The 13,022-nt window shown below is 46.7% G+C and overlaps 1 protein-coding gene across 6 annotated transcripts in view; it reads right to left on the bottom strand.

Annotated features, from left to right (window-relative positions):
- Nucleotides 1-5,191: 5,191 nt before the first annotated feature.
- Nucleotides 5,192-13,022, bottom strand: part of P4HA2 (prolyl 4-hydroxylase subunit alpha 2) — a 125,838-nt gene continuing 118,007 nt past the window's right edge. For 4 of the 6 annotated variants that reach the window (XM_075344530.1, XM_075344531.1, XM_075344533.1 and 1 more), the window contains 2 exons: nt 11,587-11,683; nt 5,193-6,044 (listed from right to left, as the gene is read on the bottom strand). In XM_075344530.1, coding sequence (XP_075200645.1) covers nt 5,974-6,044; nt 11,587-11,683 — 168 coding nt within the window. In that variant the 3' untranslated portion in view covers nt 5,193-5,973. Of the gene's footprint in view, nt 6,045-11,586; nt 11,684-13,022 lie in introns of all 6 variants that reach the window. The other 2 variants (XM_075344534.1, XM_075344535.1) reach the window with 1 other exon arrangement.

Below are 13,022 nucleotides of genomic sequence, written 5' to 3' on the forward strand. Positions count from 1 at the left end.
CACTAGGTGCCCCCGTGTGGTTATGGGATTTTTGCTCACCATTCTTGTGATCATTTTGACCCCATGGAGTGAGATCTTGCGTGGAGCGCCAGATCAAGGGAGATTATCAGTGGCTTTGTAGGTCTTCCATTTTCTTATTACTGCTCCCACAGTTGATTTCATCACAACAAGCTGCTTGCCTATTGCAGATTCAGTCTTCCCAGCCTGGTGCAGGGATACAATTTTGCTTCTGGTGTCCTTCGCCAGCTCTTTGGTCTTCACCATAGTGGAGTTTGGAGTGTGACTCTTTGAGGTTGTGGACAGGTGTCTTTTATACTGATAAGTTTAAACAAGTGCCATTACTACAGAAAATGAGTGGAGGACAGAGAAACCACTTAAAGAACAAGCTACAGGTCTGTGAGATCCAGAAATCTTGCATGTTTTTAGATGACTAAATACTTATTTTCCACCATAATTTGAAAAGAAAAAAAAAAGTTGCCAATCAGACAAGGTGATTTTCTGGATTTGTTTTCTCATTTTGTCTCTTGTAGTTGTGGTCTACCTATGATGTCAATTACAGGCCTCTCATCTTTCTAAGTGGGAGAACTTGCACAATTAGTGGCTGGCTAAATAGTTTGTTTACAATGGGGGAAAAAAGTAACTACAATCATGCTATTGCACTTTTTTTTTCAATTTCACCACACTTTGGATTTTTTTCCCATATTCCAGTACAATATGGGGCAGAATGAATGGTGTCATTCAAAAGTACAACTTGTCCCGCAAAAAACAAGCCCTCATATGGCTATATATTGACAGAAAGATAAAAATAAGTTATGGCTCTTTTATTTACAGGGTTGGTAATGAAGGGGGGGGGGAATCTCATGGACACTTCTTCATTACCAAACCATGTCTTGATGGTAGGTGCGATTTTTGACAAATCACAGCTGACCTCAACTCCATATATTACCCCAATTGGCACCGCATCAGGGCAATTGGTAAAGCATCACAATTGGTGCATTTGATGGATGGGTCAATTGTGTGGCAGCTGCAGGCTGCGATTTTTAGGCGGGGGAGGGCCCAATAACTGTGGAACTTCCCAGCTTTAGAATATCAGTCCCCAACTGTCTCCTTTACCTGTGCTGGTTATCACAGTGGGGGACTTTTTTTATTATATTATTTTTCACTGCACCTGACAATCACAGTAATGCCAGCAGCAAAGATGGCTACAGCATTTCTGTTTTTGGCAAGCAATTCCCACATGTTTAGTGGCTGAAAATCAGGTGCCAAACATTGGAGGAAGGGACTCGAAACTCACAAAGCGGATACTAAAAAAAATATTAAAATGAGTAACGAATATCTTGAATACCTTAATATTTGTGTGAGTAATGAATAGTGCAAAATATATTCATCACTATTTATTAGCAAAATTCACAAACTTTCTGCTGTGCCCCATACTTTATTCAAGCCATCCTACACTCCAACTGCAGGATTCAAGTGCCAGAGGAATCAAAGCTGCCCTAGATTGTGAAGGGCATTCTTTTTAGAGTATGCTTCTTTCTTCTGCCTCCAGCCATACTGTTGACCAGCACCCCTGAAAAGATCCAGTTTTGTTTCATTACACAATAGAACAGAATCCCACAAACTTGTATAGCTCGTTTACATGGTTTTGGACATACTGGAGCTGACTTTTCTTGTGTATGTGAGTCAGTAGACAGGTCTTTGAATTTGGGCATGGAGACTGTCACCATTTAGTGTATGCATCCTATGGCTAGCATAGAACAAGGATGAGGGCTATCCAATGTTTCCAGCGTTATTTCATGGGCCAGTGCTAATTCGGCATAATAAAAGGAAAAAAAAAAAAGCTGCATGCAGGGATTGGCAGCACATATTAGATCACATGCACCCATTCAAGACTGATGAATCATAGGACTACCATTCTAATGTCATCAGAGTGCAGTCCAATTTATGTGGTCACAGACAAGGCCGAAGATGGAGAAATTTTGTTCTCCAGCTCTTTAATTTGAGAGAATTGGATCACAGTAAAAGGACACTCAGCTCAAAGTCTAATCTGTTTGAGCCATGTGATTAGCATAAATCGGGTTGATTCTCTTGCATGCGAGAGCATATGCTTGTATGACCCCAGCTTTACTGTGCAAGCTGCAGGTCCTTCACAGCTACTCAAATGCCTTTGACCAGCTGCCTCCTTAAGAATTTGTTGGTGAAAGCTTCCTCTGTTGGTCACATCCAGGTAGCGTAAGCAATGTTCCTTTGACTTTGAACTTGCAAACTCTGCTTACATATCTATCCCTAGGAGCATTGCCTTGCACAAACAAGGGAAAGATAGCCATGATCTCCACTTTGACATTTTGGACCATTGACTTGGCCATATTTCTAACCTGTAATCAAACATCACAGTGAACAAACCCCTAGCGAGTCTAGGTATTTGATGTGTTTGATCTCGAGCAGACTTGATGCCATTAATGAAGAACTTGATTTGTTGATCAGGTGAATGATAGAAGTTCTGACTAAAATTTGTGCTCTTTTGAGGTATTCCATTCAGGGGAATGAACAATTCTGAGCTTGCAGTGGTTAGGAAAAGGGGCATTTTGTACTGAACACGAAGGAATTATGTGTTATACAGGGTGATTCACTCAAAACGTTTCCCAGAAAAATTGCTGTAACTTCTAAAAGATGGTCGACTATACTGAAGTTTGGACTGTACATACTTTGGTTCATGGGAAGTGAGAGTGCAATGAACCTCAGCGACAGCAACGAGAAATATCTTTATATCAGAGTGGCCTCGCTGGTGATCTTCACTACAAAATAGAGAGTTCATGCATGCCTTTCTGCACTCTGTAGCTTGTGTGGTCTTGTCAGTGCTTCCAGAAAACATATTGGACTATGCATGGTACACTGACAAACCCTTGTTTCATCTATGTGGCTATGTCTGACAACCCGCACTCGCTTAATGATATGCCACTTCATCCAGAAAAATTTAGATATTGGTGCGCCATTTCCAGACAACGCATATTTGACCGCATATATTTTTTTAAATCAACAGTGAGGGCAGCAGTGTACATGGAAATCTTCATCAATCAACTGGATAAAGATAAACTTACAATAGGTTTCTTCCAACAGGATGGTGCAAAGTATCATATGTCAGTTTGACAGAGATTGAAGCCTTTTTTGGAGGAGACTGTGGCCACAAACATTGCCTGATTTAACACCACACGATATTTTCCTTTGGGGTGTACAGTAAGAAGCCATAAATATTACAGGCACTGGAAAAGAACATACAGCGAGAAATTCAGGCTATGACCTCAGACGTACTGCGGAATACATTCAACAAGGTTGAACGGCATGTGCAGGAGTGCTTGGACGCGAACGGTGGGCATTTTTAAAACCTGCTTTAAAAGATCAGTTTCTCGTGAATCTAAGTATATACAGTATAAAATTTCAGAAAGATATATAATCTTTTAGAAGTTACAACATATCTAGCTTGCTCTTTGACAACCTATAATCCGGCTTCCGACCTCACCACTCAACTGAAACTGCCCTGATAAAAATTACCTTCGAAAACAACTTACTGTCAAAGCTAAAAGACATTTCTCTGTACTCCACTTTCTAGAGCTGCTCTCAGTCTTTGAAACGGTCAATCAGTCCTCCCTACTACAGTTTCTCTCTTTCATCGGTGTCAAGAGACCTGACCTTGCCCTCTCCTGGATGTCTTCATACCTTTCCAACCGCACTGTGTGTCTCACACTCCAACAGCATCTCCTAATCCCACCCCCAGTCTTTTGTTGTCCCTCAAGGCTTTGGCCTGGGACCCTTAAGGCCACGTCTCACTAAGCAACATCGCTAGCAACATCGCTGCTGAGGCACGACTTTTGTGACGTAACAGCGATGTTGCTAGCAATGTTGTTGTGTGCGACATCCAGCAACAAGCTGGCCCCTGCTGTGAGGTCGTTGGTTGTTGTTGAATGTTCTGGACCATTTTTTAGTTGTTGCTCTCCCGCTGTGAAGCACACATCGCTGTGTGTGACAGCGAGAGAGCAACAACTGAATGTGCAGTGAGCAGAGAGCTGGCTTCTGCGGATGCTGGTAACCAATGTAAATATCGGATAACCAAGAAGCCCTTTCCTTGGTTACCCGATATTTACCTTCGTTACCAGCGTCCGCCGCTCTCACGCTGTCAGTGCCGGCTCCCTGCACACACAGCCAGACTACACATCAGGTAATTAACCCGATGTGTACTCTGGATAGGAGTGCAGGGAGCCAGCGCTAAGCAGTGTGCGCTCGTAACCAAGGTAAATATCGGGTTGGTTACCCGATATTTACCTTAGTTACCAAGCGCAGCATCGCTTCCACGCGTCGCTGCTGGCTGGTCACTGGTGAGATCTGCCTGTTTGACAGCTCACCAGCAACCCATGTAGCGACGCTCCAGCAATCCCTGCCAGGTCAGGTTGCTGGTGGGATCACTGGAGCGTCGCTTAGTGTGACGGTACCTTTACTCTTTTTGATCTATACCTTTAGCCTGGGACAACTCAAAGTCCTATGGATTTTAGAACCACCTATATTCTGATGACAAGCAAAGCTCTCTCTGGCCCAGACATCACTGCCCTGCTGTCCAGAAACCCGGAGTGTCTATAAGCCATATCCTCCTTTTCCAATCGCTTCCTAAAACTCAATGTGGGCAAAACTGAACTAATCATCTTTCCCCCATTTCATTCCTCTCCCTTCTGTATAAGCCTGTCTACTGTAACTCATATCAATATTTTGACTGTAGCCGCTTCTCATTTACAGCACTATGGAATCAATGGTGCTCTATTAATAAATACTAATAATTTTTCCAGGTAAAGTAGTGAGTGAATCACCCTAGTTTTGTTGTGCCATTTATGTGGTTTGTCCTTATGAAGACGTCAGATGACTTTGAAACGCAATGATAATAAACTGCAATAATCCATCTTGACTCCTCTGAATTTTTTTGGGATAAAGCAGCGCAGAAAGTCCATCTATTTCCTTACGACTATCCAGCTTAGGTGGCTCATGAGGTTTGGTCATCATGAATCAATCATGTTAATTAATCATCATGTAGGCATGAAGAGCCACAAACCGTCACGATGGAACAATGGGCAATAATTGCAGAAAAGTATATAGACAATGCCTTTATTATTTTAACTTTTGGGCTTAGATGAATTATTTCACTTTTTAAACATAGATGACCCCAATTCAATAGGTGTGAGCAATGAATAAACCAAACAGGTTAGAAAGTAATAATAAAAACTGCGAGATTAAATGGTTTCTCTATTACTTTAATTTCACAAAAATAGAAGTTAACAAGTTCAAGCAACCTTTGCTTCACCCATGAGGAAATTTACAAATTAAAGGAAACATTGAAAACCCTTATCGGAAAATGAAGCTGCTCCATCATGGCTTACAGTGCACTTCATCTGATACCATCATGATCTTACTAGGTTTTCTAATCAACGGACACAGTAGAACAGCAGAAATTGTGACAAAAATAGTGGCTGCTTATATTTTCCCGCAGTTTGGATAACCTATTTCCTTTAAGTGTGCTACTTATCTTGGTTTCACATTCATATTTAGAAAAAAATATATACTAAAATGTAGGTAGCAATACGTAATCTCTCTAAGCCATCAGCTACAAATCAAGTAGTGGTATAACGATATGTATCAGACAGCAGAAACGTGGAATAACAAACCATATGCAGCCCACATCCAAGTTAAAGGAAATAAATATATTCAGACCCAAATGATATGTTTAGCACCATTTTTACTCATTTCTTTATATTTGTCGAATTAAATGTAGAGTGGAATTGACTGTATGGCTTTAGAGTTCCAGAATTTTCCACAGTGTCACTACACTGGATACCAGGAGTGAATTAAAGAGAAATTGATAAAAAGTTCTAAAAACAGAATGTAAAAATAAAATATAAACAAAATTAAATCAATAATATCTGGATATGATGCATGTCAGTCAACCTCTGTTAATCCACAAGGCCTTAGAAATTCTTGTCCTCTTTCATGAAACCATTTATTTGACACTAGAAACAAAACAAAAAAAAAGTCAAACAATGAACATTGTAAAAGATAAAAATAATTTTGCCTGCAGCACATCTTTACTGGAAATACAACCAACATTGTAGCCTTTGAGATATAAAGTAAACATTTTTTTATAAAGGGAACTTTTCAGATCACAAAGTATCATCATCACAATAAAGTACCTGCAAAGATTATTACTTCAATACCCTAAAGCTGGATTCACACATAGTGACAGCGACAACAACGTCGCTGTTACGTCACCATTTTCTGGGACGCAACAGAGACCTTGTAAGTTGCTGTTATGATCGCTGCTTAGCTGTCAAATACAGCAGACGCAGCAGCGATCATAACGACACGCGTCTCTGTGCTACATGTACAGAGAGAGCAGGGAGCCGTGCACACTGCTTAGCGCTGGCTTCCTGCACTCCTAGCTACAGTACACATCGGGTTAATTACCCGGTGTGTACTGCAGCTACATGTGCAGAGAGCAGGGAGATGGCACTGGCAGCAAGAGCGGCGGACGCTGGTAACGAAAATAAATATCGGGTAACCAGGGAAAGGTCTTCCCTTGGTTACCCGATGTTTACCCTGGTTACAGCTTACCACAGGCTGCCAGACGCCGGCTCCTGCTCCCTGCTCGCTTCATTTCGTCGCTCTCTAGCTGTCACACACAGCGATGTGTGCGTCACAGCGGGAGAGCGACGACCAAAAAATGAAGCTGGACATTCAGCAACGAGCGGCGATCTCACAGCAGGGGCCAGCTCGTTGCTGGATGTCACACACAGCGACCGCGATGGGACGTCGCTGCTACGTCACAGAAAATGGTGATGTAGCAGCCACATCGTTGTCGTCGTCGCTGTGTGTGACACCACCTTTATTTAATAAGTGTGTCTGTGTCGCCCTGGGCAAGCCAGGGGACACAGGTCACACACCACCACACCCCACACTCCAGGTAGGCACATCACAGCTAACCTACAAATCCTTGTTGCCTTCCTCCAGAGGTTGATGATGCACACCAGGGGGTGGGCCAGGCGGTTGGCTCCGCCCACGAAGGAGCTCACAACACTGGAGGCAGGAATAGACCAGGCGGTCTAGTCAGGGAGGAGGAAGTGGAAGGAGTGGAGGAGTAGTCTAGGCAGGGCAAGTGAGAAGAGCTCAGGGAGAGCTTGAGTGAGGAGCTAAAGTGGAGGAGTTTAGAAAGTGAAAGTAAAAGTAGAAAAGGAGGAAAAGCAAGTAAAGTGACGGAAGAGAAAGACAGCCTGAAGGGTCCAGCTTTGTGAGGGCCAGAACAGCAAGGTCAGCAACGGCGGTGACTGTCTGGAGGGGGACCGTTCGGAAGTTCCTGGAAGGACCCCGTTGGCTGTGTGCCCGGTGGTCTGGAGCAGTGTTCCGAAGGACAGTCAGCACCAGGGCAGGGGCCTCTCGGACCCCGGCAAGGCTAGGAGTCGCCAGATTTGCCAAATCCGTCAGTGACGGGGACGCAGCTCCCCCAACAACCAAGTCCCGATTGACGGCAACAGCCCGACCATTACCGGGGAGACACCGCCACCGCCAGGGCACAAGTTTCCCCAGGGCCAGCGCCTGCGGGCAAAGTGTAGAGCTCCTCCGGCCCAGATTGCAGTCGGGGAGCGGGTAACCGGAGGGAATCCACCGCTACCATCAGACAACACAGGTGCAAGGAAGAGGGACATCACCGTCACCTACCGGGAGTGCAGGTGCAGCCGTCTGTGGGACCGTTCTACCAGCCGTTGGTTTACCGTACAGACTGTGTCCGTGTGTCAGGCTGAGTGAGTACCATAGTGCCGCAAGGCACAGCGCTGCCCCCGCGTCCCTGCGCCCTCCAGGCCCTACACTTCACATCTCATCACTGGGCCCCGGGATCACCAACCCCTACCCACGGAGGGGCAACACAACACCTGGCTGCTCCGCATCACCATCCCCGGGACCCCCACACTGAGCAGCGGTGGTGCAATCACCACAACCGTGGGTGGCGTCACGAACTATAACAATCCCCACACCCAACACACACCCCCTTTCACTCACGGGCGAGGAGTGTCGCTCGAGAAGCCCCGGGATCCGGCCCACCGCTCGAGCCACCACTGAGCAGCTGCCGGACCCGAGCAGAAGGGGTGAGCGCGGTGTGCTGACACCCTCCTCCCCGCCCGCGACATGTCTCCAATGTCTTGTAATCTATATGCAAATGCTTGTGCAAATGAGCTTACAAGTACAAGAGCATGCCCTGCAATTACAACTCTCCAGCCTCTCTTCCCATTGCCAGCCTCTTGCCAGTGATTGACAAGTCTCTCTTCTCTGTGACCTGATAGCCAGGCCCATATCTTGTGAAAGTGGAGTCACTCCCATGGGCTACACAAGCATAGTAATGTTCTGATAATGTTACAGCACCTGTGCAAGACGTTAGTCTCCGAGACTTGTTGCCTTCACCAGTATCTTGCGTGTGCACGGTCATTCCCAGGAACGGTGCATGCAGAGATGGATAGTCTGGCACTGGCAATGCCATACTGACATTACTGTGCATGCACAGCCTCTGGGAATGACAATACCTGCGCAACATGTCAATCGCCAGAACAGGTCACATAGAAGAATGATCTGTCAGTCACAAGCAAATGGCCTGTGATTGGAGAAAAAAAGGTCAGATAACCAAGAGTTGAAAGTGTAGGCCAAACTCCTCTAATGATTACAAGACAGCGGAGACAAGGACTTCCAAAGGTATGGCAATATTCTTCCTTACTGGTACTTTACTGTGATGATGTACATTAGGGTAAAAAAAAAAACATCCTGCTGACAGGTTCCCTTTAAGAACAGTCTCCCATTTTGCAGAAAACATTTAGAAGATAACTAACAATTTTGAGATAATATTCTTTGGACTAATGAGTCACAGATAGAACTTTTTGTAACATACGGATCAAGTTCTATCTGGCATAAAGCTAACATCATACTAAAAAGAAACATTATGGTAGAATTTAGAGGGCGGGGGGAAAACACACGTCTTTATAGACTTTAGTACGCTAAAACTGCTAATACATTCATGTGACTAACATGTAGGTGGGAACCTAGGTTTAAATTTTTCACCGCGGCACACTGGACTCTAATTACGCCACTGGAGTCAACATATCTAATCTTTCTGTAAGGAAAAAATGCCCTTGGACTAATCTAAATGCAAAAAAACTTATTTGGTTGTGATTCCAAAAGAATCTGTCAAAGAAACCAAAAACTGTGCCCCATGTCCCTTTGCATAAAATGGCCTTGTGTATAGGGCTGTAAACTTAAAAAAAATAGCACACTACATTACAGTAAAAATATCTAATAACTAAAGGAAATCTAGCTTCCCATCCCCAGTTGAAGGAGTACAGATGAGTTACCGTATTTTTCGCTTTATAAGACGCACTTTTGTTCCCCCAAATTTTGGGGGAAAGTAGGGGGTGCGTCTTATAAACCGAATATACGGATTATATACTGCAGGGTCCAGGGGAGGTGGGGCCGCTCTGGAGCTGTGCTGGGGGAGCTGGTGGAGGCTGGTATAGACTTGTGAAGCTGAGGGCGGCAGCGTTTGATCTCCTGCACCCGCTCATATAATATGCACAGCTGCTGTCCACCCCTGTGGTGCTGAAATTGCACCGCGGTGATGGGCTGGGGGAGCTGTGCATATTATATCTGCTCGTGCTTCCCTTTGCTCACAAATGCCCCCTCCCCCTGTGTTATCTATGGCCCCCATGCTGCTACCCATAGTAAAATAATAAACTCGTTACTGACCTCCTCCAGCATCTGCCGTCTCCCTCCTGCCGCTATGATCAGGCATGCAGAGATAACACACTGCTGTGCCGATCACATGACGGGGACTGTGAACCAGGAAATGCAGGAGGCCGGAGTTCAACCCTGAGGAGGGGTACACGAGGGAGCACAGCGCTGGAGAAGGTAAGGAAAGAGTTTATTTTACTAAAAGCAGCAGCATGGGGCAGCGTGTGTGCCAGCCACAGGGGCCAGCGTGTGTGCCAGCCACAGGGGCCAGCGTGTGTGCCAGCCACAGGGGCCAGCGTGTGTGCCAGCCACAGGGGCCAGCGTGTGTGCCAGCCACAGGGGCCAGCGTGTGTGCCAGCCACAGGGGCCAGCAAGTGTGCCGGCCACAGGGGCCAGCAAGTGTGCCGGCCACAGGGGCCAGCAAGTGTGCCGGCCACAGGGGCCAGCGTGTGTGCCGGCCACAGGGGCCAGCGTGTGTGCCGGCCACAGGGGCCAGCGTGTGTGCCGGCCACAGGGGCCAGCGTGTGTGCCAGCCACAGGGGCCAGCGTGTGTGCCAGCCACAGGGGCCAGCGTGTGTGCCAGCCACAGGGGCCAGCGTGTGTGCCAGCCACAGGGGCCAGCGTGTGTGCCAGCCACAGGGGCCAGCGTGTGTGCCAGCCACAGGGGCCAGCGTGTGTGCCAGCCACAGGGGCCAGCGTGTGTGCCAGCCACAGGGGCCAGCGTGTGTGCCAGCCACAGGGGCCAGCGTGTGTGCCAGCCACAGGGGCCAGCGTGTGTGCCAGCCACAGGGGCCAGCGTGTGTGCCAGCCACAGGGGCCAGCGTGTGTGCCAGCCACAGGGGCCAGGGTGTGTGCCAGCCACAGGGGCCAGCGTGTGTGCCAGCCACAGGGGGCAGCGTGTGTGCCAGCCACAGGGGGCAGCGTGTGTGCCAGCCACAGGGGGCAGCGTGTGTGCCAGCCACAGGGGGCAGCGTGTGTGACAACCACAGGGGGCAGAGTGTGTGCCAGCCACAGGGGGTAGCGTGTGTGCCAGCCACAGGGGGCCAGTTTGTGCCAGCCACAGGGGCCAGCGTGTGTGCCAGCCACAGAGGGCAGTGTGTGTGCCAGCCACAGGGGGCAGCGTGTGTGACAGCCACAGGGGGCAGCGTGTGTGACAGCCACAGGGGGCAGCGTGTGTGACAGCCACAGGGGGCAGCGTGTGTGACAGCCACAGGGGGCAGCGTGTGTGACAGCCACAGGGGGCAGCGTGTGTGACAGCCACAGGGGGCAGCGTGTGTGACAGCCACAGGGGGCAGCGTGTGTGCCAGCCACAGGGGGTAGCGTGTGTGCCAGCCACAGGGGGCCAGTTTGTGCCAGCCACAGGGGGCAGCGTGCCAGCCATAGGGGACATGTTGCATCACTGGGGGACGTGTGCCAGCCCAAGGGGGCTATATTCAATATAAGGTGGCCATATCCAGATTAAGGGGGCTAATTTTAGGATGGGGGCTATGAGGGACATATACTCTATATGATTTGTTAGACAGACACTGGCATTATTAGACGGACCCCATTTATTAAAAAAATTCTCTATTCCTTCACCAAATTTGGGGGTGCGTCTTATAATCCGGTGCGTCTTATAAAGCGAAAAATACGGTAATTACCTAATTTCATGTGTTTACCATATGTAATGAACATGTGTTTCCATTGTAAAACCTATTCCTCCCCATGAAAGGGACTGGACAAATTCTTTAAAAACATGTGCCAAACATTTACATTCCAGTGCAAAATAATTACCTGACAATAACTTACCCCACTTACTGCCGACTAATACAGGACACGCTGCGTGCCTTGTCCTATAGTCGCCCTCTCCACTTTTGAAAAGATTGTACCAGAAGACTGCAGTGCCCTGCAAGAAGAAAAGCATGAACATAGCTTAGACAAAGTAGTTCACAGCCAACTGCACTTTGGTAAGGTTTAGTAAGAGCACAATAAATGACACATGTGAGAGCTTAGATGTTCCAGGATACTGGCAATCTGAGTTAGGTTTAAACAGCCTCTAAAAATGCTACTCATGCCTGATGCCTCCATCCCAAATATCAGCACCGAGATCTATAAAAGCCTATTTGTTACCAAAGAAGCCATGATCAGAACTATCACTGCTCCACAACGGTCAAAACTCTGCCAAATGTCAAACTGTGTGTCTCCCGACTGGCCAATAATAATGGCACTCCAATCAAAGATTAAAGGGCTCCTGTAGAATTGTAGAATTATAAAACATGACAGCTTTTTGCAAAAAAAAAAAAAAACACCCCAAAAAAACTTGTCCACAATTTCAGACACAAAGTATTGAGAGTTGCGCAGCTGTATCTAGAATACCAATACCACCTCTTTAACAACATTTTGAGACATGAACTAGGAGTACCATGCATGCATTTTCTTCTGCCAAGGATGTATCTCCTCACAGGAAAGGACATGAGTAGCCAAAAACATATCTAATCTATGTTTTGGATAGAGGCTTTAGCTTTGGCTAGCCAAAAATGTTTGCTTTAAAATAAAACCAAGATGTGGCTGTAGACACGATTCAGTCACAGTTGGAGCAAACTGAAGCTGCAAAGACTTTCAGCTCTCACTTCTAACTGTTTAAAGAGAAAAGGGAAGATGTGCTGACAGTATGAAGGGAATGGAGGAGTATATTCTATCCTCTTACTGTCAGTGTATGACTTTATGATGAAGGCTGTGTGCACGCGAATAGGGTTCACAGCGTTTTGAATGCAGCGTGTTAGTAAAAGCAGAGAGGATAGGATTTCTAGAAATCCCATGCCCACTATGCTCGTTTTTCCTACAGCAAAACCTGACCTCTGGTGTGACTTTCCGAGCCACAGCAGGTCAATCCTTTTCTGAGGAGATGCGAGTGTTCTCCGCAGGGATATCAGAGAAAAACACCAAAGCGGCACAAGCAGCTGAAAATATGACGGAATGTGAAAAACTCAAATAGCCATATCGTATTACATGGTCACCCAATTCTCTCAATAAGCTCCTTGCAACAGTAGACTTATGACCAGTAACAGCGTCATTTCCCAGCAATAACAGCTGACTGCAGGACTTTCCACACGCCAGAGACATATATAGATTCATTATGGTTAATCTCTTAAGGATGAGGCTCTTTTGAGGATTAAAAGAGGACTGTCAGCATTTTTCTGCCCATAATAGTGGTGGGTAGAGCCACAATCAGGAGTCAGAGCAAC

The sequence above is a fragment of the Anomaloglossus baeobatrachus genome, chromosome 4 (genome assembly GCF_048569485.1).
Source record: "Anomaloglossus baeobatrachus isolate aAnoBae1 chromosome 4, aAnoBae1.hap1, whole genome shotgun sequence".
NCBI classification, from domain to species: domain Eukaryota; kingdom Metazoa; phylum Chordata; class Amphibia; order Anura; family Aromobatidae; genus Anomaloglossus; species Anomaloglossus baeobatrachus.